A 26,562-nucleotide genomic window follows, 5' to 3' on the forward strand; every position below is an offset into this window, starting at 1 on the left:
TTAATTTAGTAGAGTAATAATAAAAGTAAGTAAATCACATGATGAGAAGCACCAAAGTTGAATACATGCATAATAACTACAATTACGGGACAGGGAAAGGACTTTCACATGCACGCACGTGAACCGGAACCATAGCATGTGGACCGTCCCTCTGTCGTGTTCCTTTGATTTATAAAAAGATAACCATTAATGATTAAACTAACCTCTGTATACGCCAAAGTTGATGAATAAATTACTTCCACAAAAACAAGAATATTGTCCAAATAAATTGTTTATATTTAGAAAATTCACTAATTAATATATAACAGCAGAGGTCAATGGCAGTGCGTCCTTTACTTGTGGAATAATCATTAAAAAGTCTTCTGATCCAGAAAATCTCAAGACTGCATAATTGTTTCTCTTTCTCTTTTTCTTTGTTTTTCCTCTTTAAGCTACACTAATAAGGGTTTTAGGGTTCAGGATTCATGTGCGTAAAAGGAGCAAAATTTGGGTCGATTATTCCACCAAACTCCGCCAAACTAGCATTGTATCAGACAGAGGCGAATCCAAGATTTTAAATTTACGGTTCCTGTCGCAATTTCAAATTAATATACAATAATAACTGGGTTCATAAATAGATATTTAATAAATTCTTTAACAAAAATATAAGGTCTACGCAAAAGTTACTGGGTTCCCGAGAACCCATATATCATATTCTAGATCCGCCCCTGGTATCAGATAGCGCTCACCTATTAAGATTTGGAAACAGAAGAATAAACTACCAAGTATTTTTTTGTTTTTGTTAGATTGTAAATCTTAATTTTTCATGATTTTCGCTCAATTCATTGATCGTTAGTCTACGCATTAAGTAGCAACGTAATTACGAAATAGTAATAGGTATCATCACACGATGGCTGCCGAATTGAAATCTTACCTCCGTCAAAATTTTCGATGATTTTGAATCATATTAACACGCAACTAACAGAAATGTAATGGAAGTTCTGGAATCTCTTCACTCTTAATTTAAGGTCGTAAGAATTGTTTTCACTTTCTTTTTGAATTTTTTTTTTTTTTTTTTTTGTAATCAGTTTTTAGCCATAAAATTCTCATTTTTCACTTGAAGATGAATTTTGGAATTTTTTGAAAATTTAAAAAACTCCAAAAAGCTGTTTTTCAAAATTTTCACTCACAAAACTTCAAAAACAACCCAAAATTATATTCATGTTCAAACACAACTCTAATTTTCAAATACTATTTTGACTTAAAATTTTTTTTTACTTTTTTTGGAATTTTATAAAATTCTTATGTCCAAACGCCCACTAAGTTAGTCCGGTCAGTGAAATTAGGACCAATGATTAAACAAACAAAATCTGCACGTAGATCCTTGGATTTTATGGACCTCAAAGCAGGGGCGGACCCAAGTGGTGAGAAGTGGGTTCAACTGAACCCGCTTTGTCAAAAAATAATACTGTGTATATGTATAAATTATGGTTAAAACAAGGTAAATTTTGTATAGAAATTATTTTTGAACCCGCTTATGTTAGTTATGGACTTCTCCGACTAAACCCGCTTGCACAAAATTCTGAATTCGCCACTGTTTCAAAAGATATACTAATAGTTTTAATGGAGTATGGAGGGATGATTACATGCAACCTAAACATCCCATCCCCTCCAGAACAGTTTTCTTGGACAAGTATGAAGTATGTAAACTATATTCGTGGCTTTAAATCCAAAAGCAGTCACTCAGTAGGCTACTAATAAGATATATGAGTTAGTGAACCATAAGGTCTCAGATATAAATTTTAATGGACATAAAAATATTACGCAATTTGTTTCTATTTATTCAAGCTTTATTAGACAGAATTATTATGTACTTGTGTTGGTAGAAGACAATAAGTATCCTTAGTATTAGTCGAAGTACGCACAAATTAATTTAAACACTAAGATTATTAAAAAAAAAAAAGATACAGGTTCATATAAAATAGTATTTGCTTGAATACATGGTGTCCTAACACGTGGTAGAAAAGATAGTGAGACAGTGGTTGCTATCTTGGGGACCCCTGTCTGCAATCAACTATACATGCTTTATGCTTATACCAATCATCACTGTCATTGTAATAAGAGAGTTCATTCCCTGCCTGCTATCATTGAAAAGTTTCTATTACCATAAAAAATATAGGAATGCCTTAGCAATTTCCTTCTTTTTATAGATTTTTCTCCTCCCTGGTGACATTCATCCTTCTTTGTACTTGATAACAGTAGTGTTCCGGTCAATTTGTATTCATTTCGATTATTTTACTGCATACCTGCTACTTCTTATCAATATAGGTATCCCATAACTCTGCCACCAAGACCTAGGCAAATGGAACCTTATAGCTTGTTGTCAAGCTTCTTTTTGGTCAAAAGTGTTTTATGGTGTTTGGCCAAGCTTTTGGAAGGAAAAAAAGTGATTTTAAGGAGAAGGAGAAGTAGTTTTCGAGAAGCAGAAAAAAGTAACTTTTTTCCAAAAGCACTTTTTTGAGAAGCACTTTTGAGAAAAATACACTTAGAAGCAGCTTTTTAAAGCTTGGCCAAACACTAATAGCTGCTCAGAAGTGCTTTTCAAATTAATTAACCAAACACAAACTGCTTCTCACCAAAAGTACTTTTGAGAAAAGCACTTTTGGAAAAAAAAACACTTCTCAAAATAAGCTGATTTTTGCAGAATGGCCAAACGGGCTATTAGTGTACTTCTACTTCTATTGAGATTTGAACCCATCCTAGTCTCCAATTGTGACCCGAGGCGGAGCTAGAAGCTGAAGTACGGGTTCGGCCGAATCCAATAACTTTTGTCCAAACTCTATATGTATTAAGAATTTAAAATTAAATATGTACACAATGAAATTCAGAACCCAATTACCAACACCTTATGTCGCTATCCTAGAATTTAGAACCTATAAAGTTCAAATCCTAACTCTGTCTCTGATTGTGACATCCTCCTTTCATCCCACAGGGCTCTCAAGAATGCGATACGGTTTGATATTAAGGAACTGATGTATGATTGAGGTATATATCAGCAAAATATTGAACAGGATCATTTGACACAGGCAATTCAACTGAGTTGTATTTCATAATGTATACATAAAGATGAAGGGGGGAAAAGAATCTACATCATAGTCAAGATTGTTCTAGCAAATTTTCTAAGTACAAATTTAAGATGTATCTTCCGGTAGACAACACATCAAGTCTCTTCTCACTAGGCTCATATTTCCCTTTTCGAAGCTGATAACGATGAGTTACCGCTGAAATGGTGTAAGCTCGGCCTTCAATGGTTACACTCTCTCCGCACTGCAAGTTCTGTCATTGAAAATGAGCTTTCTATTAGACCAGACACCATCAAACACTATACCCCATTTGCAAGGCATTGTTAGATGTCTTTCAATTCCAAAATCTTATGTAGGCCCTATGCATATACCAGTTCAATGAATTAGTGAAGCATTATTGGAAACATAGCAGAAAGGTCACATGTCTTTTGTTTGACATGAATGTTGGATATAGGAAAGGCATCTGTTGCAGTGTGTATGGCTCGCTTACTTTCACGTCAAGCCAACATCCGACTGTTACATTGGAACAAGAACAGCACGACGCATATGACCAGTTCTAAGTCTTAATTTAACTGCCAATAAAGTGTGTAACAACACCATGAATAATAGAGTAGTGATTGCACTAACGGGTAAATAACTTCTTATTGACTTGTATTTTCTGACACATGGCGTATGCTTCTACATTCATCGCCCAGTGAACCAGAAAAAGAGAGAACAAACAAAATCCACTGCTAATCCAGATCGTGAAATTAAATGCACAAAGAGTTTGATGACGGTATAATCAGCCAATTTAAAAATCAGATTCGTTCTTCACTATTAGGTTTTACGGCGAATCATTGAACCCCATTTCTTAATTTCTTCCTGTCTCCAAGAGTAGAACAACTACAACCAATGAGATGATCACCAAGGAACTATAACACAGATGATAATAGAGGGTTGTATATCTTTGATATGGGACCTCAGAGATCAAAATTTGCTTCTTCTGACAGGAATACAGGGTTCCTATTAATGTCATATGTCTTTGTCTTACCACTCACACAGTGCACCGGACCTCATCTTTGATGGGCAGCAAAGAAAAAGGATACATGGCCCCCCTTAAGGGGCGTGCGACCTTTCCAAATTTGAGCCTCCCTTCACAGTAGGATTGGCATCAGCCATTGGGGGATGATATTTTAAATGTTGACAACATCACTTTTATTCTGAGACTTGACTCGGAAGGAGAATGATTCTTCTGATACATACCTATCACAATACAGTACCTGATGACTGGATCGGCTCGAAAGACCAGCTATAGACCCAAAAGCCACCAGTTAGAAGGCGTAACTTTTGAAGATCACCTTATGTTTTAGTTCTAGAAATTTCAATCCGCCAATTTCCAGATGAATAAAGAGAACAGATAGTAGAATATACGAAGCCTCAGTCGTCACATCCAAAATAGAAAAATTCATCAACTTGTAATACCTTGAAGTAAAGTAAAAAATGCTTAGACAACTGTACTAATGCAGGCACAATGAGCCCAGAACTAGAGGCTAGCATATGAGGCTCTGATCTAGAGTTTAAAGCAAAGACTTGTTAGATAAGGGCCCTTAAATCCAGAGGCGCGAAATATTACCTCTTCAACAACAAAGGAGAACCATTTATATACAGGCCATGCATGGCACACCAATTTACAAATCATTTTCTTCTCTTTGGAATAAAAGACAACTTGGCCTTAGCTTGTGCCTATATGGGCAGTTCTCCCATGAATGCCACCAGGGGAAACGCTCTACTCAATCAAAAATACTAACTTAAACGTAAGTCAGTAATTCTTCAAATGTATTCCTGTTAGCGGAAACGTAAAAGAAAGAACACAAGATTTAACGTGGTTCGGATCAAAATAATCCTACGTCCACCAGAGAACAATTTCCCTTTTAATATTAACAAAGGAAGGGGAGATTTCCCAATTACACTTAAGAGAATTTCTCTCTTTAACTCTCTACTCACTACAATGTATTGTATTATTTTGGGATGATTTCTACAAGTGAAGGAGTGCATCTATTTATAGAGGTAAAGACCTCCTCTTGATGTCATTGGTGACATCAAACTACCTCCTCTTGATGTCATGGGTGACATCAAAGGAGGAAGCTTCCTCCTAGCATCCACACCAACTCTTTCCACCAACTCTTCCAATTGGCATGCCATTGTTGACTAAACATAAACCAACATTTTCAGCATGCCATTGTTAACTAAACATAAACCAACATTTTCAATCTCCACCTTGGTTTGCGTTTCGAGCGTGTGAACAACTCTGGCCAAAACTTCTAAGCTTACTGGGCAACCCCGTTGTAAGAAACAAGAAGAATCAAACCATTGTTGAACATACCACCTCCACCTAGCAACTGTTCTCTTCGGAGTTGCATCAGTTGATGCACACCCCCGCCAAGTCCTTGCAGTGTGCAAACTTAGCGAGCGGGACTATCTTGGTCAACATGTCTGCAGCATTATCGTCTGTGATAACCTTCACGACCTTGATAGTTCCCTCATCAATAACATCTCGAATAAAATGAAATCTGACATCAATGTGTTTAGTGCACTCATGAAATCTCTGATTTTTCATTAGATGAATAGCACTCTGACTATCACATCTAAGAGTTGATTCCAGCTGAACCAAACTCAATTCCGCTACTAAACTTTTCAACCAGATAGCTTCCTTTACCGCCTCCGCTGCTGCCATGTATTCTGCTTCTGTCGTAGACAAAGCGACAATCGACTGCAAAGTCGACTTCCAACTGACGGCACTGCCAACGAGGGTAAAAATGTATCCAGTTGTGGACCTTCTTCTGTCAAGATCTCCTGCATAGTCAGAATCCACATAACCGAGAATTGAAATACCTGTACCACTTTTTCGAAAGGTAAGACCAACACCAGAAGCTCCTTTGAGATATCTCAATATCCACTTGACAGCTTCCCAATGCCTCTTTCCTGGGTTGGACATGTATCTACTTACCACACTTACAGATTGAGCAATATCTGGACGTGTGCATACCATAGCATACATAATACTACCAACTGCACTGGCATAAGGAATCTTTGACATATGCTCCACCTCATCCTCGGACTGAGGCATTTGTGACTCTGAAAGTTTAAAATGAGGAGCTAATGGTGTACTTACAGGCTTGCACGTTTGCATATTGAATCTCTCGAGAACCCTTTCAATATACCTCTTCTGAGAAAGATGTACAACATCGTCTTCTCTTGAAATCTCCATACCAAGGATTTTCTTTGCATCTCCTAAATCCTTCATGTCAAATTCCTTACTCAATAGTTTCTTCAAAGCATTTATCTCTGTAATGTTGTTAGCAGCAATAAGCATATCATCAACATACAACAATAAATAAATCATTGAGTTACCAGACATCTTCTTGTGATACACACAACTATCAAATGCACTCCTTGAGAATTCATGTGTAGTCATGAATGTATCAAACCTCTTGTACCACTGTCTAGGGGATTGCTTCAAACCATACAAAGACTTCTTTAGTTGGCATACGTGATCTTCTTTTCCCTCAGCTAGGAAACCTTCAGGTTGATCCATATAGATTGTCTCTTCTAGATCACCGTGTAAGAAAGCAGTTTTGACATCAAGTTGTTGAAGCTCCAAGTCAAATTGTGCAACCAATGCTAGTAGCACGCGAATTGAGCTATGCTTCACGACCGGAGAGAAAATCTCATTGTAGTCAATTCCCTCCTTTTGGCTGAAACCTTTTGCAACCAATCTCGCCTTGAACCTAGCATCTTCCACTTCAGGAATTCCCTCTTTCTTTCGGTAGACCCACTTGCATCCAACTGTCCTCTTCCCCTTTTGTCTTTTCACTAAGACCCATGTCTGATTCTTGTGAAGAGACTCCATCTCTTCAGTCATGGCTAACCGCCATTGTGCGGCATCCTTGCAAGAAGTTGCTTCAATATACGAGGAGGGCTCCAGATCTTTAATCTCTTCTTGTGCAGCTACGAACGCATATGCAATCAAGTTTGCTTGATTTATAAGGCGTTCTGGTTCTCGTGTCTGCCTCTTCTCCCTCCCCTTCGCAATTGTGTATGGTTCATTGACAGCAAGTTCTTCAACGCCTACATCTTCTGACTCATCTTTAACCTGAGTCTCTTGATCATTTTCCTTGGCAAGCTCCACCGGAAGCTCCACCAGCTCGTTGTTCTTGTTTCCTGAAAACTCCACGGAAACTTTACGGGGATCAAGTATAGAGGATTCATCGAAGGTGACATCTCTACTAACTATAAATTTGAGTAAAGACAAACACCAAAGTTTGTACCCTTTTACTCCATCCACATACCCTACGAATATGGCCTTCTTAGCCCTGGTTCAAGCTTTCCTTCATTAACGTGATAATAAGCTGGACACCCAAATACTCGTAAGTATGAATAGTTAGAGGGTTCACCTGACCATACCTTATTCGGAGTCTTAAAGTCAATTGCCGATGCTGGAGATCGATTGACAATATGAGCAGCAGTGTGAACTGCTTCAGCCCAAAATACTTTGGACATTTTGGCTTGTAGGAGCATACAACGAGCCTTTTCAAGAAGAGTTCTGTTCATTCTCTCGGCAACTCCATTCTGCTGTGGGGTATGCCTGACAGTCCTATGTCTTGAGATCCCATGAACCTTGCAGAATTCATTAAACTCTTCATTGCAAAACTCCAAGCCATTGTCTGTGCGAAGATACTTGATTTTCCGCTCCATTTGATTTTCAACCAAAATCTTCCACTCTTTACATGCTTCAAAAGCATCACTTTTTGCCTTCAAAAAATACACTCAAACCTTTCGTGAGAAATCATCAATAAAAATGAGAAGATACCTCTTTCCGCCCTTCGATGGAAGTTTAGAAGGACCCTATAAATCTGAATGGATGTAGTCTAGCACTCCTCTTGTCTTGTGTTTGCCAGTGCTGAAGCTGACCTTCTTCTGCTTCCCTAGAACGCAGTGCTCACAGAAGTCAAGCGTGCTGATCTTCTCACCTTCCAAAAGTTTACGATTGCTCAACATCTCCAGTCCACGTGCGCTCATATGACCCAGTCTCATGTGCCATAGTCTTGCCTTGTCATCATTAGATAACTGCACTGTACATGCATTTGCAGAGCCAACAATGGTGCTTCCGGCCAATGTGTAAAGGCCGTTCTCCAGCTTGCCTTTCAGCATGACTAAAGAACCTTTAGTCACCTTCATAGTTCCTGCTTCGCTCATGTACCTGTAGCCTTGTTCATCCAGAGTACCCAAGGAGATCAAATTCTTCTTCAGATCAGGAACATGACGGACTTGTGTAATAGTCCTCACGATTCCATCATGGCAGCGAACCCGAACTGAGCCAATGCCAACTATTGCACAAGTTGCATTATTGCCCATTACTACGGTTCCTCCACTTTTCTCGTAGCTGCTAAACCAGTCTTTTCGGAACGTCATATGCAGAGTACAAGCAGAGTCTAACACCCATTTGTTTTCATAACTACTATTATTATTACACGATGTTGTTAGTACATAATCATTATCAAAATTATGTACCTGTTCAACTGTAGATGCACTCGCCTTTTCCTTGGACTTTGACATTGGGCAATCTCGTTCAAAGTGCCCCTTCTTGCCACAACCCCAACACTCTGTATTCTTCTTGTTCACACGAGACTTTGATCTGTGCTTTGATTTGGTCTTTCCCTGTTGGCTAGTCCGGCCTCTTACAAAGAGGCCACTTGCCTGGTCATCTCTATCTCCTTCAATGTGCCTCCGCACATCACTAGAGTTAAGTGTCTGCCGCACTTGCTCAAGCTTGATAGGCTCCTTGCTATACATCATTGAATTCTCAATATCACGATATCCTGAAGTCAATGAAAATAGCAAAGCACATGCAAGCGTCTCCTCCTCCCTTTTAATTCCTGCAATCTGTAAGTCCATGACAAGTTTATTAAACGCATCTAAATGATCTTGTAACGAAGTACCTGACCTCATCTTAAATGTGTGAAGACGTCGTTGTAACAACATTCTTGTTGTCACTGATCGGTCTTGGTATAGCCCTTCTAGCTTTTCCCACAACTGTTTGGCCGTCTCTTCGGTACCCGTACTCACTTCACAAAGCACGTTAGGTGCAAGGGATAGTTGGATTGCACTCAATGCATCCCCTTCAATCTTCTCCTTGTCGGGAGCTGATATATCCGTAGGATACTTTCCGTCAATAGCATGGATTGAACCTTCCCTCCGCAGTAACGCCATCATCTGGATCTTCCAGATATTGAAGTTGTTGCGTCCATTGAATCTATCAATTTCAAACTTCATGGAACTCATATTTGCTTGTTCTTTCTCCTTGGATCGTTAAAGAATCATGTCGCTCTGATACCAATTGTTAGCGGAAACGTAAAAGAAAGAACACAAGATTTAACGTGGTTCGGATCAAAATAATCCTACGTCCACCAGAGAACAATTGCCCTTTTAATATTAACAAAGGAAGGGGAGATTTCCCAATTACACTTAAGAGAATTTCTCTCTTTAACTCTCTACTCACTACAATGTATTGTATTATTTTGGGATGATTTCTACAAGTGAAGTAGTGCATCTATTTATAGAGGTAAAGACCTCCTCTTGATGTCATTGGTGACATCAAACTACCTCCTCTTGATGTCATGGGTGACATCAAAGGAGGAAGCTTCCTCCTAGCATCCACACCAACTCTTTCCACCAACTCTTCCAATTGGCATGCCATTGTTGACTAAACATAAACCAACATTTTCAGCATGCCATTGTTAACTAAACATAAACCAACATTTTCAATCTCCACCTTGGTTTGCGTTTCGAGCGTGTGAACAACTCTGGCCAAAATTTTGCACTAGTTTTTATTTCCCTTCAGAACTGTAATCTACCTGCATCACTGCGCGCTTTAATATTCACAATGGTACCAACTCTAGGCCACAACTCATTCAACTCCACTACAATATACTGCTTTCTCTGTTTTCTGCCTCTGTTATGCGGTTCTTTTTCAAATTGCAATCCTTGCAAAAGAAAGTTATGGATTAGAAGGTCAACTGCATTGAGGGAAGGAAGCTTTCCATATATCTTCTGTAATATCATTGTTGTATCCCCAAAAAACGACCTGGCCGGTTGTTTTGAGTATTTTAGCCCCGTTCTCCTATTTATCGCCTCCTATGTGTTCAATTGTGGTTATGTCACTTGACGGGGTGGTTGCTTTGGTTTCCGGAGAGTTTCGGAGTGAATTGGGGCACTTAGTCCCAAGGCTGGAAGCTTAAGTTGAAAGGGTTAGACCGGAGTTTGACTTTTGTGTAGACGACTTCGAAACGGAGTTTTGATGGCTTCGATAGCTTCGTATGGTGATTTTGGACTTAAGACGTATGTCCGGATATTGATTTGAGGTCTGTAAGCTGGTTAAGGCTTTTTGGCGAAAGTTGGAAAGTTGAAGGTTAGAAGGTTGATAGGTTTGACTGAGGGTTGACTTTATTGATATCGGGCTCGGATTATAATTCTGGGAGTTGGTGTAGGTCTGTTGTGTCATTTCGGACTTGCGTGCAAAATTTGAGCTCATTCGGAGTGGGTTTCATATGATTCCGCATTTGTTTTAGAAGTTGAATGTTCATTGATTCAACAGGGTTAAAATGGGGTACGATTCGTAGATTTGATGTTGTTTGATGTGATTTAAGGTATCGAATAGGTTCGCGACGTTCGCGTTATGTTTTGGGACTTGATGGTATGTTTGGACGGGGTTCCGAGGGCACCAGGTGTGAATCGGATTGATTCGGGTCCATTTTGGACTTAGGAATAAAATAATTTTTGTATAGTTGGAATTAAATAATTTTTGTATGGTTGGACTCGTATCGGAATTAGTGTTCGCATTTTGTAAGTTTGGTCAGGTTCCGATGTTCGGGCCCAGGGGTTGACTTTTTGAGTTGACTTTGATTTTCTTTAAAGATTGCAACTTTATTATCTGGAACATTTCCTATAGTTTGTATTTATGGTATTAAGTTATTTTGGCTAGATTCATACCGTACGAAGCTGGATTTTCGCGGAAAAGACCTACTAGTGGGTTGATTTAGCTTGTTCGAAGTATCTTGTCTAACTTTGTGCGGGGGAACTACCCCTAAGACTTGGGTTGATTTATGTTATTTGAGTTATGTGAAAGACGTGTACACGAGGTGACAAGTATGTACACGGGCTAATGTGAGGTATTTTGACTGGGCTAGACTCTCAGACTCTTTCATGCATTAGACTAGAAAATTATAATATCATGTTATATCTTCCATTTTAAAATGCTCTTGTTTCTTACATGCCTTACTTAAAAACGACCTCCATGGCTGCTTCTTAACAGAGACCTAGAACCAAAAGCTCGATCCCAACCATTTCCATGGAGTCATTGGAGCCTGCTTGTTCACTGAAACAAGAAGCCTCATCGATGTTGTTATCACATACTCTATCCCTTGTTGTCAATCATGCTCTTATATGCTTTAACTGCCTTTGTTATCTTTCTTATAATCATGTTACCTCTTTTATTGTCGAGTTAGTCTTATTTGGAATTGTTATTTCATGTTGTCCTTCCGTGTGGAGTTATTCCATGTATTTAGATATAGATACTATTTCATACCATCTCTTTTATTGTTAAGCTTACGTTGTACTTTTAAAGTGGAAATTGTCATTTCGTGGAAATAGCTTCATTTTCAGTTATTGAAGTTGTTGGATATCGAGATATCTTTCCTTGTTGAGTAATTCTCATTCATATTGTTATTATTGAGATTCTTGTTCATATTGTGGTTGAGTCATGGGCTATATGTTGTGGAAACTTTGGTATTGTTAATTTTTGGCAAGTTGTGGCATATGGGCACTTGTGGTGCGAGTTATTACTGTGTTGTGTTACTGATGCACATGCGACGGTATAAGGATAGGGGTTAATGTGCATGCGGCGGCATAAGATGGGATTTATGTGTGTGTTGCTAGTAACGAAATTACTTGAAGCCACGCGACGACATAAGGTGGGCTAAAGTGCGTGTAGCTATTTCGGGAAAAAATATTTTCAAAACTATCTAAATGTAAGGCTCACACGGCAGCATAAGGACAGTGTGATTGTGACTGTGAAATGAGGGTACGAGACGGTACCTCGGTTGTGATTCTTGTTGTTATCTCTTATTTGCCTCACTTGTATTGTCCGCATTGTTCTTTTATTGTTCTTATCATGTGTTCCCTCCTTGTTGCCTTTATTGCTTTAAATTCAGTTGTTAGCTTATCTTATTGTATTGTTTTATTGTCACCATTTCCTCGTTTTCATTATTAGATTACACTATACATGTTTAGTTTTTCTTATCCTAGTAGGTGTCTTGACCTAGCCTCGTCATTACTCTACCGAAGTTAGGCTTGATACTTACTGGGTACCGTTGTGGTGTACTCATACTACGCTTCTGTACATTATTGTGCAGATCCAGGTACCTTGATTCAGGCTAAGCATCAGTGAGTGGACTATACAGTTCGGAGACTTCAAGGTATACCTACTCGGCTCCAAGGCTTCGGAGTCACCTTCTGTCCTAATTTTGTTTACTCTTTATCTAGACAATGTTGTACTAGGTATTTTTCAGTATATTCCTGTAGAGCTTATGACTCAGTTCCACCGGTTTTGGGAATTTTGTTACAGCAGTTTCGTTTGGAGTTATTGTGAGATATTGTCTTATTATCTTAGCTGTTAAATTCCGTTAAGTTATTCATGAATGTTAGGCTTACCTAGTCTTAGAAACTAGGCGCCATCACGACTACCTTAGGTGGAATTTTCGGGTCGTGACAAAAATTGACCAATTTACTTCTTGAAGAATCAAACAGATTTTTCTTTGAACATAATTTTCCCAAATAAACAGCTAACATCATTTTATTCTTAAACAATTTAGGGAAGTATTGGCATCTGCAGTTAACATATAATATTTTCTCTAGAAATTGCAAAAATCATGTTGAAAATAAGACCAAAATTTGGTCAGTTTGACCATTGGAACTGAATTAGGTCAAGATTTAGGTGAAGGGAACCGTGAATGATTGACAAGAATACCTAACTGTGAACTGAATCGGGTCAAGTTTTAGCGAAGGAAACCATAAACGATTGGCATGAATACCATATAGTTGTTGAGTGCTTTATGAATATAATCTCACACTTCACGCGAAGGCATAAAGCTCCAAGTTATCCACAATCTAAACAAGATTTCTCAAAGAATATTTATACATAAGTCTAGTATCAGAATTCAACTAAGTTATATTCACCTTCATCAATAAACAACAGAAAACTTCAGCTTTGGACACATTTATACAGGTCCAACCTATGTGAAGGCATCTTATTCTAACAGATCCCACATTAAACCATTTCCAGTCAATGAACCAGCGTCTACATTCAAGAAGGTATGGAGTGAGAGACGCTATCACAGGAATCTGTTTGTGCACCTTCAAAAACCTGCCCTTTTTTCCTTGTTTCATTTTTAATGTCATGCAGGGAAATTCACCCACTGCTCAGAATTCAGCAAGATCCCGCATTTTTACTTGAAAATTTTTCCTCTTAGTTTTGGTTCTCGGTAAGCAAAACTACGAGCATTGCTAGTATTTTGTACAGAGTGTAACCAACACTGTTATAAGCCTAGTGGTCCAATCATAGAGATGATGCCTTTAAGATATGATAATTGGTACCAAAGAATTCAATATTGTATCATAAAAGCTCGCGTGCTATGAGGCATAACTACAGCCCTAGACTAAACCAACCAAATCCAGTTGGGGCACATATAGGCAATAGCACAACAAACATTGCTCTTTGTACAGTACAGAAATTTGGAAAGAAATTAACCCGAATAGAGCGGAAAGAACATAGAGAATTCATGTAGCTGATCCTAACTGGTTTGGAGTTGAGGCATAGTTAACACCCACATGAACATAAAAGGAACGTGACATTAACATAAATTTTAGCATATAAACATAATAAGCATAACATCAATCAATGAATCAATCAACTTTTCTACTCATTAGCATTATATCAAACAAAAAATTTGGATTGAGAAATTGAAGCTTACAGAGGGGAAGCAGCGTATGCCAAGGTTCTTTGGAGGTGGAGAAATTTCAATGACTTTATAAGGCTGGGGATTTTGACCCTTATCTTTCTCTTTCTTTCTGCAGTAAACTTGGTGCATCTGTGACTGCAAATTTTCCCAGCATAATCAAAACCCAGCGGCACAACCAAAAAAAATAAATTAACAGAGGAGATGACAGAATTTATACAAAAATCGTACCTTTAGGAATGGGTTAGTGTTAGATACCATTGCCATTTCTTATCACTTTCTTCCTGCCACCTGCTTGTTTCTTTTCCTCTTTCACTCCTAAAAAGAAGAAGAAAAAGGCCCTGATCGAAACTGAAGATTTTTATTTCTTCCTTCATTCATCAACAACCCAAAAAAAGATTTTTTTTTTTTTTTTTTGGTTAAGTCTATTGTAATTCTAAATACCCATTTCGCCATTAAAAAATTCCTTTTTTTTCGAAGTTTAATTTTAAAATTTTGAAATTCATTTGAAGTTTAATTTTGGATTTTTTTCGAAATTTTAAAAATTTCAAAAAGCTGTTTTTCAAAATTTTCACTCAAAACACTCACAAAAAATCAAAAATAGCTCCAAATTGTATTCATGTCCAGCCACAACTCTAATTAAATATCATTTTCAACTTGAATTTTTTTCACTTTTTTTCAAAATTTCATAGTTTTTATGCCCAAACGCCTACTAATATATTTAAATACCTGTTTGTATATAAAAATATATGATACTGCAACTAAATTTAACCGATTATAGTATATTATTACCTTGGAATTCAAGTGATATTATTAGATTTACTATGAGGAATTATCTGATGGTATAATAAATTTGTACATTACATAAACCTTTTATAATTAGTTTCACCAGTCAAAAATATTTTTCAAAACTTGTTTGTCACAATTGTGTGGCTACAGATTTACTCCCTTTTTTATCCTTTTGTCACGTCTACTCTTCATTTGTGTCTCCTGTTCCACAGACCCAATAAGTAGAAAGATTTTTGTTATTGCGAACAGTTGAAAATATCGCAACTTAACGATACGACAACAATACATCAAGCTAAAAACTTGTGTCTATGAATTTATCACGCTAGCTTTTTTAAAAAACAACAATATAAAATTCTTCTACACTATAATAATTAAATAATTACATCAAATTATCTGCTGCAACAGACTAAATTTGACATTATCGAAGTATACAATAAATCCTTGACAATTTCTTCTCCAAGACGTACAAACAAAAAGAAATACACCAGAATAGAATGTAAACTCATGATTGGCTAATTTTGGCATTGTCACTACAATCCATCAAAGCATAATATACCTTGTCTAACCAGCAAATTTCGAACCAGAATAAAATCAATATAAGGAAAGAGGCAGAAATTTGACAAAATGAAAAGTAATTTTTGCATAGATGCTATAGAACCTATGCTATGGAATTTCAACACTTCCATTGCTTTAAGGGTTGTAGATAGCTGATGATGGTTGCATAATGTTCCTTGATAAACCAATCGATATCAAAGGAAAAGAAATTATAAATTGAGCTAAGTAGATCAAGTGATCATCAGAACTTAAGATTTATCATTTTAAAAATTGAAAAGACAAGTTTTAGCTCTCAACAACTGCCTGATTGTGTGTGTATATCTTTGGGCATAAGCTTAAAATCACCATGCCAAAGACAAATTCAGCTTTGCTCCTTTCAACATTTCGTTCTCTATCTCCCATATGGGTGATATCTGCCGGAACCAGCACCACCATAGCTTCCCCTACTACTTCCATACATTGAACCTCCAGTACCATCTCCTCCTCCATAACCACCGCCAAGACCAGCACCATATCCACTGCCATATCCACCGCCACCGGCAGCATATCCTCCATAACCTTCACTAGGTCCCCCATAGCCACCACCAACATCATAACCTCTACCAAAAGCTCCACCATAACGGCTAGAATACCCAAAAGAAGCCTCCTCCCTAAAGCCTCCATAGGCACCACTGCCACCATATGCTCCATATCCACCCATTCCCGCTCCACTATATCCACCAAATGCACTGGATCTACCACCATAGGGGCCACCGGACCTATAAGGACCACCAGCACCAAAGCCAGAGTCTCCATAACCACCATAAGCATCTGAAAATCCACCACCAAATGAAGCTCTCGGATGACCTTGGCGCTTGGATGGAGCTGGCAGTGGTGCATTAGGTCTCTTCGGCTCAGCCTTCTTGATCTCCACCTATTAGCCAAATTAGAAAAAAAGGATAGCAATTGAGGCAACTTGAGCATTCTCACTCGATGATAAGCTTGACAGAAGATATAAAAGTATGTGGCACAATGAACATAAGTATATTATACAGTCCAATACATAAACACTCAGTTTCGGAAAGACGGAAACTATATGACCTCCCAACATTTTGTCAAGACGTAGAACTTACGAAGCACGCACAAGATGCACGGCAAATTCTGCTTCTCTATTCATTCACTCATTCTTTTCAAGAAAAAAGAAGAAAGAACATAAGCCCAATATCCCATTCAATTTAAGGACATTTGCCAGAAGGCCCAGAACATAAATAAAAAACATAATAAGAATATATATTCAAGAGTGCAACATTGGCAACAAAATCATGTCCAAAGAAGATAAAGAGAAATGCTTTATATTTTATTGTTCTTGAGCTGAGGGTCTTCCGGAAACAGCCTCTCTACCTTCGTAAGGTAGGGGTAAGGTTTGCGTACACACTACCCTCCCCATACTACCCTCCCCAGACCCTACTTGTGGGATTTCACTGGGTTTATTGTTGTTGTGGTTGTTGCTTATATTTTACAAGTTCACCGAAACAATCTAGAAAAAAGTGTCACAGACTAATTAAAGCACACTACGACTATACTGACCTGGGTTCCAGCAAAATCAAGCCTGTTTCCATTAGCCAAGATATCCTCAACAGATTTTTCTGAGTCAAAAGTAATGAATCCAAAGCCACGAGAACGACCAGTAGAATGGTCACGCATGATCTGGTGCTCGTTCACCTCTCCGAACTTTAAAAAGAAGTCTTTGAACTCATCTGAAATATAAAATGCAAGTAATACCTCAAAGACTTGTTTCAGAAGAATCCAACTAGTAAGGAAAGGGAATAAGTTTCAAGCTACAGAAAAATAACCTTCACTAACTGTTGTTGGGATGCCGCCCACAAAAATCTTCTTCGTCTTGAAATCTTTGGAGCTGGAACCTCCTCCTCTAGGTATAGTTCGCTTGATTTCCACCTGACACATCAAAATATCAGCATGAGGACCCAATTTTTCCATCCAAAAGAAAATAAAAGGCAAATGAAAGTGCAAACTAGTAATTATAAGAACGACAATTTATTAAAACACTGGTATTCACATGAAAACACCCCCCAAAAAATATAACCTTACTTGTTTTCCATTTATAATGTGGTCTTCCTCAATGACTTTGTCCACAACAGACGGGTCCAAATAAGTCACAAAACCAAACCCGCGTGGCTGCCCTGTTCGTCTGTCCTTCATAATCACGGAATCAATAATCTCACCATATTTACCAAAGTGCTTGACAAATTGAGCTGCAGATATACATGTAACATTAGAGGCATGAAAGCGAGTTAAAGAAAACTAGTTTAGCAGGAGAGCAAAACAAGGATGAAAAGGCAACAAACCTGAAGTTGTTTCTCTAGCCAAGCCCCCAATAAATATCTTTCTGCATGGCCACCAAGTAAATTGATTAATAGAATAAATACATGAGCAAATTGATTAATAAGAACATTCAATCAAAACAGTGATTCCAAACCAACAAATAGGTAATTACTATGTGAGAAGGACCACGCATACGAAGGAGTTCAGAAAGGCACAACAGACAGCTGCTACGTTAAGATTTTGTCGAATAATAATCAGAATAAAAGAAAATCTAAAAGACATACACTGAAACTCTTGCTGACAGTAGACTATAGTGTTGACAAAGATAAACACGTAGACAAGCGGCAGAGAAGAAAAAGATAATAAATATACATGTGCAACTTGATTAAAAAGATAACTTCCAGCCAAAACAATGAGTTAGGCCAAACCAACAACTAAGTAACACCTACAAGAACAACCCCATATAGAAAAAAAACAATGCAGAAAAGATTGGTGCTAAGTTAAAATATCATCCAATACAAATCAGAACAGAAGTAAACCAAAAGATGTATACACAACTCTCTCTCTGACAGTAAATTACAGTGTTGTCAAAGTTGAAAAGTGTACCCAAGCAGAGAGTAAATGAAGAAAAATAAATATACATGCAATGCAATAAAGAAAATAACACAAAAAACAATTAAGCAGTCAAAGAAATTGGAAAATAAATCAAATTAAGCAAAATATAGGTAGTAAATATCATGTCAATCAAATTCAAAACCCATCTCAAATATATGTTTCATACGCAAAATGAAATTTTAAGTTTCTAATTCAAATCTAATGACTAATTTATCATACTTAACTTCAAACTCAAATCCTAACCATCCACATATCCGTTCATTGTGTTTCCTTAACAATTAATACATCACTTTACCAACTATATTCTCTGTTCTCTGCCCGCCCTTTTCAGATTAAGGCACGCAAAGTTCCCAGCTTCAGGAACTAACCGTGTCCCATTTAACAACAGAGGTAAATTCACCTGTGTAACTACATAACTAGAGGTCAGTCCTAATACCAAGCAAAAAAATTCAGCATGGTTTTGGATAAAAGGAAAATGTAACAGAATAACAGAATCGAGCGATATTCACACACTCACACACACAAAGAGAGGGAGAGGGGAAAGGAGAAAGCAGTAAAATACCCAGGACTAGCACCATCTCCAGTATGAGGTTGAGAGGCGCCGACGTCGTCGTTTTGATGGTCAGGAGATGTTCTTAGGTCATTAGTTTCTTCTTCCTCCAACTTAATATTAACACCATTTAAAGTAATCCCATTCTGTTCGTCCATTAAGAACACTGGAGATGCTTTGAAAGAAAGAAAGTTCGTTCAAAGAATTGGTTCTGATCTAGTTACAGAACGTTGTCGGCGCCCTTATATACCTAAACCCTAGAAAGTTTTATGGGGAACGTTGGATTTAATCATCTGCCCTAATAAGTCTGATTTAGCGCGACTTATAATCGCATTCGACAAGTGTGACTTATAAAACGCATTCCAGCAATGCGACTTATTAATCGCACTCTATTATACCAGTTATATTCGCGCGCATTTAAAAATGAGATACATAATTGCATTATATCAGAGAAGTTTACAATTTTACCATTGTTTATAGTAAATAAAAATTTAAAATAAGAAATTAAAGTTATTTCAGTTTCTTATGTATTTTTATCCCCCTGAAACTAATAGGAATTCTAGCCTACTCACTTATTATTTTTTACTAGTATTAGTACTCGCGCTATGCGCGGACAAATCATTTCAAATTGCGATGTAGGTTGTTTGAATCATCTACAAATAACCTTAAAATATAAACCTCTCAGATAAAAATTATATAACATGAGAATTTAATTATGAAGCCGGATATGAAATTATTGTTCAAATCTCGTAGTGAGCAACCAATCTTTTTAATATATATTTGTAGCAACCTAACCCCTTGATTTTGGTACTTGCATTTCGTTCCGCTATCGATATTAATGAATACTAAACATGTCATATGGTGATCTATCTTGTTCGAGTACATTAGATCATATTATTTTAATAAAATTCTTACTATCGCTTTATTTTTATCTGGAAGTCAAATATGACTTATTCATCACATTATTTTTACGTAAATTCTTCTTTTTTTTTGTTCTTTTCTTGTAGTTATTGTATTATTTAATATTTAATATTATTATACTATCATATAATTTTTTATTAGCTTATAATTAAATTAGTCTTGCTTATTATCCTGTTAATAGTATTTAATAAAAATAAATGTTTTATTCTTGAAATTTGATATATTTTTATGTTTTTATCCTCTTATTCATAATATTTTAATCATTTAAATTTATCAGTAATATTTTTAAAGATAATTTCATTATTTTATTTTATCTATTTTTAAATTAATTTAAAGTATAAGTATCCTCTCACTACCTCCATTTTTTTATATACTTTCTCTTCCCTACAATAAATTTTAATTAGTTATATATTAATGTTTTACCTATAACCAAAATAATGTCATGTTTTGTTTTAAATTGTAACTTTTAATTAGTATAAAATATTAATATGTAAGTTATTTGATTATCATGTTCCAAATGTATTGAGTTCTCTTATAATTAATTTTGTATTAGATGCAGTTACATTTTATTTCTTTTTAGCTATAAGATACAATTCAATTTTTAATTTTCATTAGTAAGATTACCAATATTAGAAATTTATTTTATATTTTTAAAATTTTATTTAATCATATAAAAAAATTCTTAATTTTTTTAACACATTATTTCTAAATATTGTAATAATATTTTTAATGTGATTTTATTTATTTACGTAATATTTTCAAAAACAAAAAAATCTCATCTTAAATTCAAATAATTCTTATCATTTAATTTTTTAAACTGGACCGCATTTTCAAAAAATTATGCTATGCGTTCAAGCTCAAACTAACTGCACTGTATTCAGATATTAATCATATTAAAATAAATTCATAATTGTTTAAACATATTAAATCTAAATGTTGTAGTAATATTTTCACTCTCATTTAATTTCTTTAAATAATTTTTCTTTCTTTTTTAGTTGTAATATACAAATTTAATTTTTGTAAAATTACCTATATTAGAAATTTATTTTGTAATTTAAAATTTTTTTTATTATTATTATTTTATTTTTCATAAATAAGACTTCAATTTCATGGTATTATCCATAATTTGAAAATTTGCATCATATTGTTAAGAACATTCTAATCTCAAATTCAAATAGTCTTTTCTTTTCATTTCTAATAATTTAACGTAATTTTGCTATTTTTTTAATCTAATATATATTCTTATTGCGGGCATACAAGGATGGATAAGATTAGGAATGAAGATATTCGAGAGAAGGTGGGTGTGGCCCCCATGGAGGACAAGATGCGGGAAGTGAGACTCAGATGGTTCGGGCACATTCAGAGGAAGAGCACTGATGCACCGGTGAGGAGGTGTGAGCGACTGGCTATAGTGGGCACGCAGAGAGGTAGAGGGAGACCTAAGAAGTATTGGGGAGAGGTGATCAGACATGACATGGCACGACTTAGGATTACTGAGGACATGGCCCTTGATAGGGATTTATGGAGGTCGGGCATTAGGGTTGTAGGTTAGGGGAGAGTGTGAATATTTCTACAATACAATAGAGGGAGACTATCCAGTTAGGAGTTAGACTAGGAATGTCATTGGTCGTCTATTGAGGCAGGGCTTTACCTTCTAGTTGTACTATACCAGCCATCTATTTCGTATTTTCGTATTTTCGTATTTAATATCCTATATTTCATATTTCATATCTCTTATATATTGTTGTTATTTTTATTACGCATTTTTATGGTACTAATATATCATCTCCTATTGTTTTTTGAGCCGAGGGTCTCCTGGAAACAGCCTCCCTACCCTTCGGGGTAGGGGTAAGGTCTGCGTACATATTACCCTCCCCAGACCCCACTTGTGGGATTATACTGGGTCGTTGTTGTTGTTGTTGTTGTATCACTATGTATTAACTTGTAACTTTATTTAATATCTTTATCAACTACTTTTATTTAATAATATAAGATAAATATATAATATTTTAATTATAAAATAAATATTTATTTTGTTTTAAAAATATTGCTTGAAAATTTTAAATTATTTAAAATTTAATAATATTTTTAAGTATTGTATATTTACTTTATTTTATTTTATAAACTTGTGGTTTATAAATGTCCTTACATTATCTCTAATTTATTTTTAATGTTCAATATTTTTAGTTATTGATTTTACTATTAGACTTGAGTTATGTGGACTTATATTATGACTTTTCTTATCATAATATAAAAGCTTTCTCATCTCGAATTTAAATAAGTTTTACCCTTTTTCCTATGATAAAAAATCTGAATTTTTATTTTTTTTTCTATTTATTCTTTATTTTTCATTTTATATTATTCAATACCGAATATTATTACATTGTCATGTGAATTTTTATTATCATGTTTGAATTTAGTATCTATTTTTACCACACTCGTTCTAATATAATATAGATATAAATTAAAAAACTTTCTCATCTCAAATTCAGATAATTTGTATCATTCTATTTTCTTAATTGAACCATATTTTTAAAAAATATGTTATGCTTTCAAACTTAAACTAATTGAACTCAATTCAAATATTAATCATAAAAAATATTTTCTTAATTATTTGAACACATTATATCTAAATATTGTAGTAATATTTACGTATAAAATATTCATTTGCACGATTTATCAATATTAATATGAATTTATTATTCTTGCTATTAAAATATCTTTTGCTGATGATTTAATTTTTCTCTTACCTTATAAATAATTTATATACTTTATGTAAGATCTTATTTTGCTGCTTGAATTTATTTAAATTTTAAACTCAATAAATCTTTAAATATCTTAAGTAAATTTTAGTTTTATTTTATATTTTAACTTACTCCAAAGTATAATAGTCATAGATTATCTCAATTTACATCTTTATATATTTTTATTTTTTTATTACAGTTTTTAATTAATTTTTCACCTCCATATTTCTAGCTAATATAGAAGAAAATCTATGAGTGGATCAATATATAGATATAGATATAGATACAAATATACATATAAATATAGATACAAATATACATATAAATTTAATTATAGATATATAGATTAGATTTGTCTAAGATCTATTTAGATTATGTATAAGATTTATTAAACTACTTCCATTAATTATGTTTCTATATATAATTTCTAATTATTAATGTTGTTCTAAAATTGCCAAGTGGCTTTATTTTAGCTTGCCACTTGGCTTAACCACAATGCATACTACTATCCTTTTAATATAATATAGATATAGATATAGATTACTTTGCTACTTTGTTCGACATTATATTTTTATTATATCTTTTTTATTATGCTTTATTTTATAATGAGTGGAAAAACATCAACAAAAAACATAAAAAATGAAGTTTTCAATCTTGATGCGGGGTGATGAAATTTTGAATTACGGAGAAGTGGAATCTAATTTCATTTCATTAAAAAAGTGAGGTTTTATTGGGAACCTCCATAACATGACTTAATTTTAATCTCGAAAACTTAGTTTAAGAAAATAATGTATTTATTTGCCTAGATTAGTTCGCTACGACATCAAAAATAAGCTAATATAATGAATATTCATTTGATCTATAATGTTGATCAATTATTGCAATATTTGAAATAATATTACCAAAATTAACTGAAAATTTAAATATTAACACATTCCACACCAGTCTATCCATCTATCTATATTTATCAATATCTATACATATATACTATATTAAAAGCACGAATGGTCTTAATGAAATATCGTTCGCTTTTTTTACCCTTTAAACATAGAGTTCACACTAGATAAATTAGTAATTTAATGTATTCCGTAATATTTAGGACTTCAAAATCTACTAAATTTTATTTATTAAGTTTTTTCTTATTTTAACTACTTTGTAAGAAATTTGTTGTATTTAGAATTTGTTTTTTTTTTTTGGGGGGGGGGGGGAGGTGGAGGGATTAAATTATTTTATTGCCAAGTAAAAGTATTTACAGTAACACAAATCGAAAAAAAATTGAAGTTGGACATCCATAACTTCGAGAAGTTTTATTGCAAAAATTGCACGGGGCGCCCTATTTGGTCGCCCCCATTTAACCTATACTCATTTTTATAAAAACTTTTAATTTGTACCCACTTTTTAAACAACTTCAGCTCTCTTTCTCCTCCCCTTCAGTACCTCACCAGAAGAAAGCAAGGTTGTGTTTTAATATTTATAAATAACAATGGAATAGTAGTATCAACAAAGTGAAGAGAAAATGCAGTTCTTTAAATGCATGAATACTAAAGGGGAACTAGATGAAAAAATGGAAAACTCAGAGCTTAATACCGTTTTCTATGATATCTTATTTTGCTTGATCAAGAACAAAGTGATGAGAGTCTTGCAAAAATGATGGAAACGCTGAGATGCCTCCTATGGGGTTCATAAATGAAGTTTCTAATCAACTGAGAAATGCTATGAAACTGCATCTTTTTAACTATGATATGATAAGAGATAATAGAGTTGGAAATCGATATCTTATTATTGATATTAATTACTTCTCTGGTTATGCTAAATTGTCTGAATATGAAACTATGTTGACTCCTTGTTTTCTTGATCTTGCACAACATAAGTGAAGCAGAGATGCTCGTAATTTGGAGAATAAGATTCATGAGGCATATTCTAATGGTCAGAATAAGACTCATGAGACAGATTCTAATAGTCACTATCTAACGAAATATCAATTTGAAGCTAGCTTAGAAATATTAAACTTCAGCTCTAGAGCTGAAGTTTCCCAGTTACAACACAAAATTTCAGCTCTACAGTTGAAGTTTCCCAGTTACAACACAAAAACTTCAGCTCTAGAGCTGAACTTCAGGCCCGGCTACTAGAATGCTGAAATTTTGCGTGATTGCCTTTGCTACTTCAGCCCCGTGTGCTGAAGTTATGCGAAAAAGCGGGTACGCTTTCAATTCTTTTTGCAAAGCAGGCACAAGTTGAAATATGATACAAAAACGGGTATAGATGCAAATGCCCCAGTTTTATTTTGTGTCTCATACAACTTACACTAGTTATATGAGGCTCCTTTTTGTCTCACAAATTTGCGGACCCCAATCTTACACTTCTGAGTCCACAGAAATCTGGGTCCACAAAACTTTGAGATAGAAAAGTTACCTCATACAACTAGTGTCAGTTGTATGAGACACAAAATAAATTTTTCCCATAACTTCCTATACAACTGACATCTTTCCCGCCCCATCCAACATTCCAACTATACAACCTACATCTCATCTCTAAAGCTAATTTGGTTAGGAATTATTCCCCATTTCATCAATCTGTCATTTGTATATAGCCTTCCGTGATTTGCTATTGTCAATAAAAATGTCCATTTTGAACACCCTAAGTTATTACACACCATTCTCCTACATGGGACCTTTGGAAGCCATCCTCTGATAAGTGTTTTTAATGGAGAAACTTTGCATCTCCAGAACATCATTCAATGTATATCCCGTCTGCTCCATGTACTCGTTAGCATGGGCGGTCATTCCATAAAGCAAGTAAAGTAATCGCTTTAGGCACAATATTTGTGGGGGCCCATTTTTTGTCACACCTAATAAAGTATTTATAAGTTTAAAAAAGGGTTCTGTAAAGTGAAATTTTTTATTTCTTTCTAATAAATATAGAGAAGAAGGATTTGCAACTGCTATAATTTCTACCAAGGAAATTGCACTTGAAATGAATATCGAACCCGAATTTTGTAAGAAACGTGTGATATATAGGAGGTAACAATTTGATGCGAATGTTGATAATGAAATTTCAAAATCTTTCGAAGAGTCCTTTAGAGTTGATTACTTTTATACATAATAGACAAGGCTATTTTTTCACGTCAAAATAGATTTGAACAATTCGAAGCATATGAAAATATTTTTGGTTTTCTATTTGGCATTAAAAACTAAGATCACTAGATGTTGGAAATTTGAAAAAATATTGCTTTAATCTTTATTGTTCCTTAAAGCATAATAATCAATTTGATATTGATGGTTTAGATTTATTTTCTGAATTAAAAATATTAAGAAAAATAGTATAATTAGAAAATAATAGTTTAATTGATACACTTAATCAAATAAAAAGAATTAATGCTTTTACAAATGCCTAAATTGCTTATGGAATAATGTTCATAACTCAAGTTACCGTTGCTTCAGCGGAAAAAAGTTTTCAAACTTAAAATTGATAAAATCTTATCTAAGAACAACACTGTCACAAGAAAGGTTAGGTGGATTCCCTATGTTGTCAATTGAGAAATACTAAGAAAATTAAATAATTATGTATCAAAAAAATAGACATCAAATCAATTTTAAAAAAATTAAGGCCTCTCGTAAAGTTTGGTTTTAGGCCACAAAATTCATCGGGTTGCCCCTGCTCCTTAGCCTTCAAAAAATTTCTAATCATCCATGATGCTTGTTTGAGCTCTAGACCTCGTGCAGATCTATCATTGATGTAGTATGAGTGAATCCACTTGATCCATAGTCTGTCCTTCTTGCATAAGCACCACAAATGCTTGTAAATTGCAGCTTTGTTCCATACTGCTATGTTGGTTACATTCAGCCCACTTGCAACTTTTGGCATACATATTGTATCCCAAGCAATAAAGCTTTTTTTGACTGTTCCACCCCTCATGTCCATAGATATTTTTTACAGATTGCTTCCATTAAATT

At 35.0% G+C, this 26,562-nt stretch overlaps 2 protein-coding genes across 2 annotated transcripts; both read right to left on the reverse strand.

Annotated features, from left to right (window-relative positions):
• Positions 1-3,055: 3,055 nt before the first annotated feature.
• Positions 3,056-14,503, reverse strand: LOC107824807 (uncharacterized). Its single transcript, XM_016651645.2, has 3 exons — positions 14,345-14,503; positions 14,129-14,251; positions 3,056-3,315 (listed from the first exon to the last, which is right to left on the reverse strand). Exons 1-3 carry the CDS (start codon positions 14,378-14,380, stop codon positions 3,136-3,138), a joined length of 339 nt encoding a protein of 112 aa, XP_016507131.1. The 5' UTR covers positions 14,381-14,503; the 3' UTR covers positions 3,056-3,135.
• A 1,014-nt stretch (positions 14,504-15,517) lies between these two features.
• LOC107824717 (heterogeneous nuclear ribonucleoprotein 1) lies at positions 15,518-19,233 on the reverse strand. The gene is made up of 6 exons (XM_016651554.2): positions 18,957-19,233; positions 17,803-17,843; positions 17,546-17,709; positions 17,290-17,392; positions 17,024-17,193; positions 15,518-16,370 (listed from the first exon to the last, which is right to left on the reverse strand). The coding sequence occupies exons 1-6, from the start codon at positions 19,100-19,102 to the stop codon at positions 15,849-15,851; spliced, it is 1,146 nt and encodes a 381-aa protein (XP_016507040.1). The 5' UTR covers positions 19,103-19,233; the 3' UTR covers positions 15,518-15,848.
• Between the last annotated feature and the right edge of the window lie 7,329 nt (positions 19,234-26,562).

The sequence above is a fragment of the Nicotiana tabacum genome, chromosome 3 (assembly GCF_000715075.1).
Source record: "Nicotiana tabacum cultivar K326 chromosome 3, ASM71507v2, whole genome shotgun sequence".
In the NCBI taxonomy this organism is placed as follows: Eukaryota; Viridiplantae; Streptophyta; class Magnoliopsida; order Solanales; family Solanaceae; genus Nicotiana; species Nicotiana tabacum.

What these genes read in the sequence shown, in the direction of transcription:
- LOC107824807 (XM_016651645.2), bottom strand. Translation starts at nt 14,380, where the DNA reads ATGGCAATGGTATCTAACACTAACCCATTCCTAAAG. An exon ending in ACACTAACCCATTCCTAAAG is followed by an intron (nt 14,252 to 14,344) that starts GTACGATTTTTG and finishes GAAAATTTGCAG; the next exon opens with TCACAGATGCACCAAGTTTA. An exon ending in GCATACGCTGCTTCCCCTCT is followed by an intron (nt 3,316 to 14,128) that starts GTAAGCTTCAAT and finishes TTTCAATGACAG; the next exon opens with AACTTGCAGTGCGGAGAGAG.
- LOC107824717 (XM_016651554.2), bottom strand. Translation starts at nt 19,102, where the DNA reads ATGGACGAACAGAATGGGATTACTTTAAATGGTGTTAATATTAAGTTG. An exon ending in GGCTAGAGAAACAACTTCAG is followed by an intron (nt 17,710 to 17,802) that starts GTTTGTTGCCTT and finishes GTATATCTGCAG; the next exon opens with CTCAATTTGTCAAGCACTTT. An exon ending in ACATTATAAATGGAAAACAA is followed by an intron (nt 17,393 to 17,545) that starts GTAAGGTTATAT and finishes TTGATGTGTCAG; the next exon opens with GTGGAAATCAAGCGAACTAT.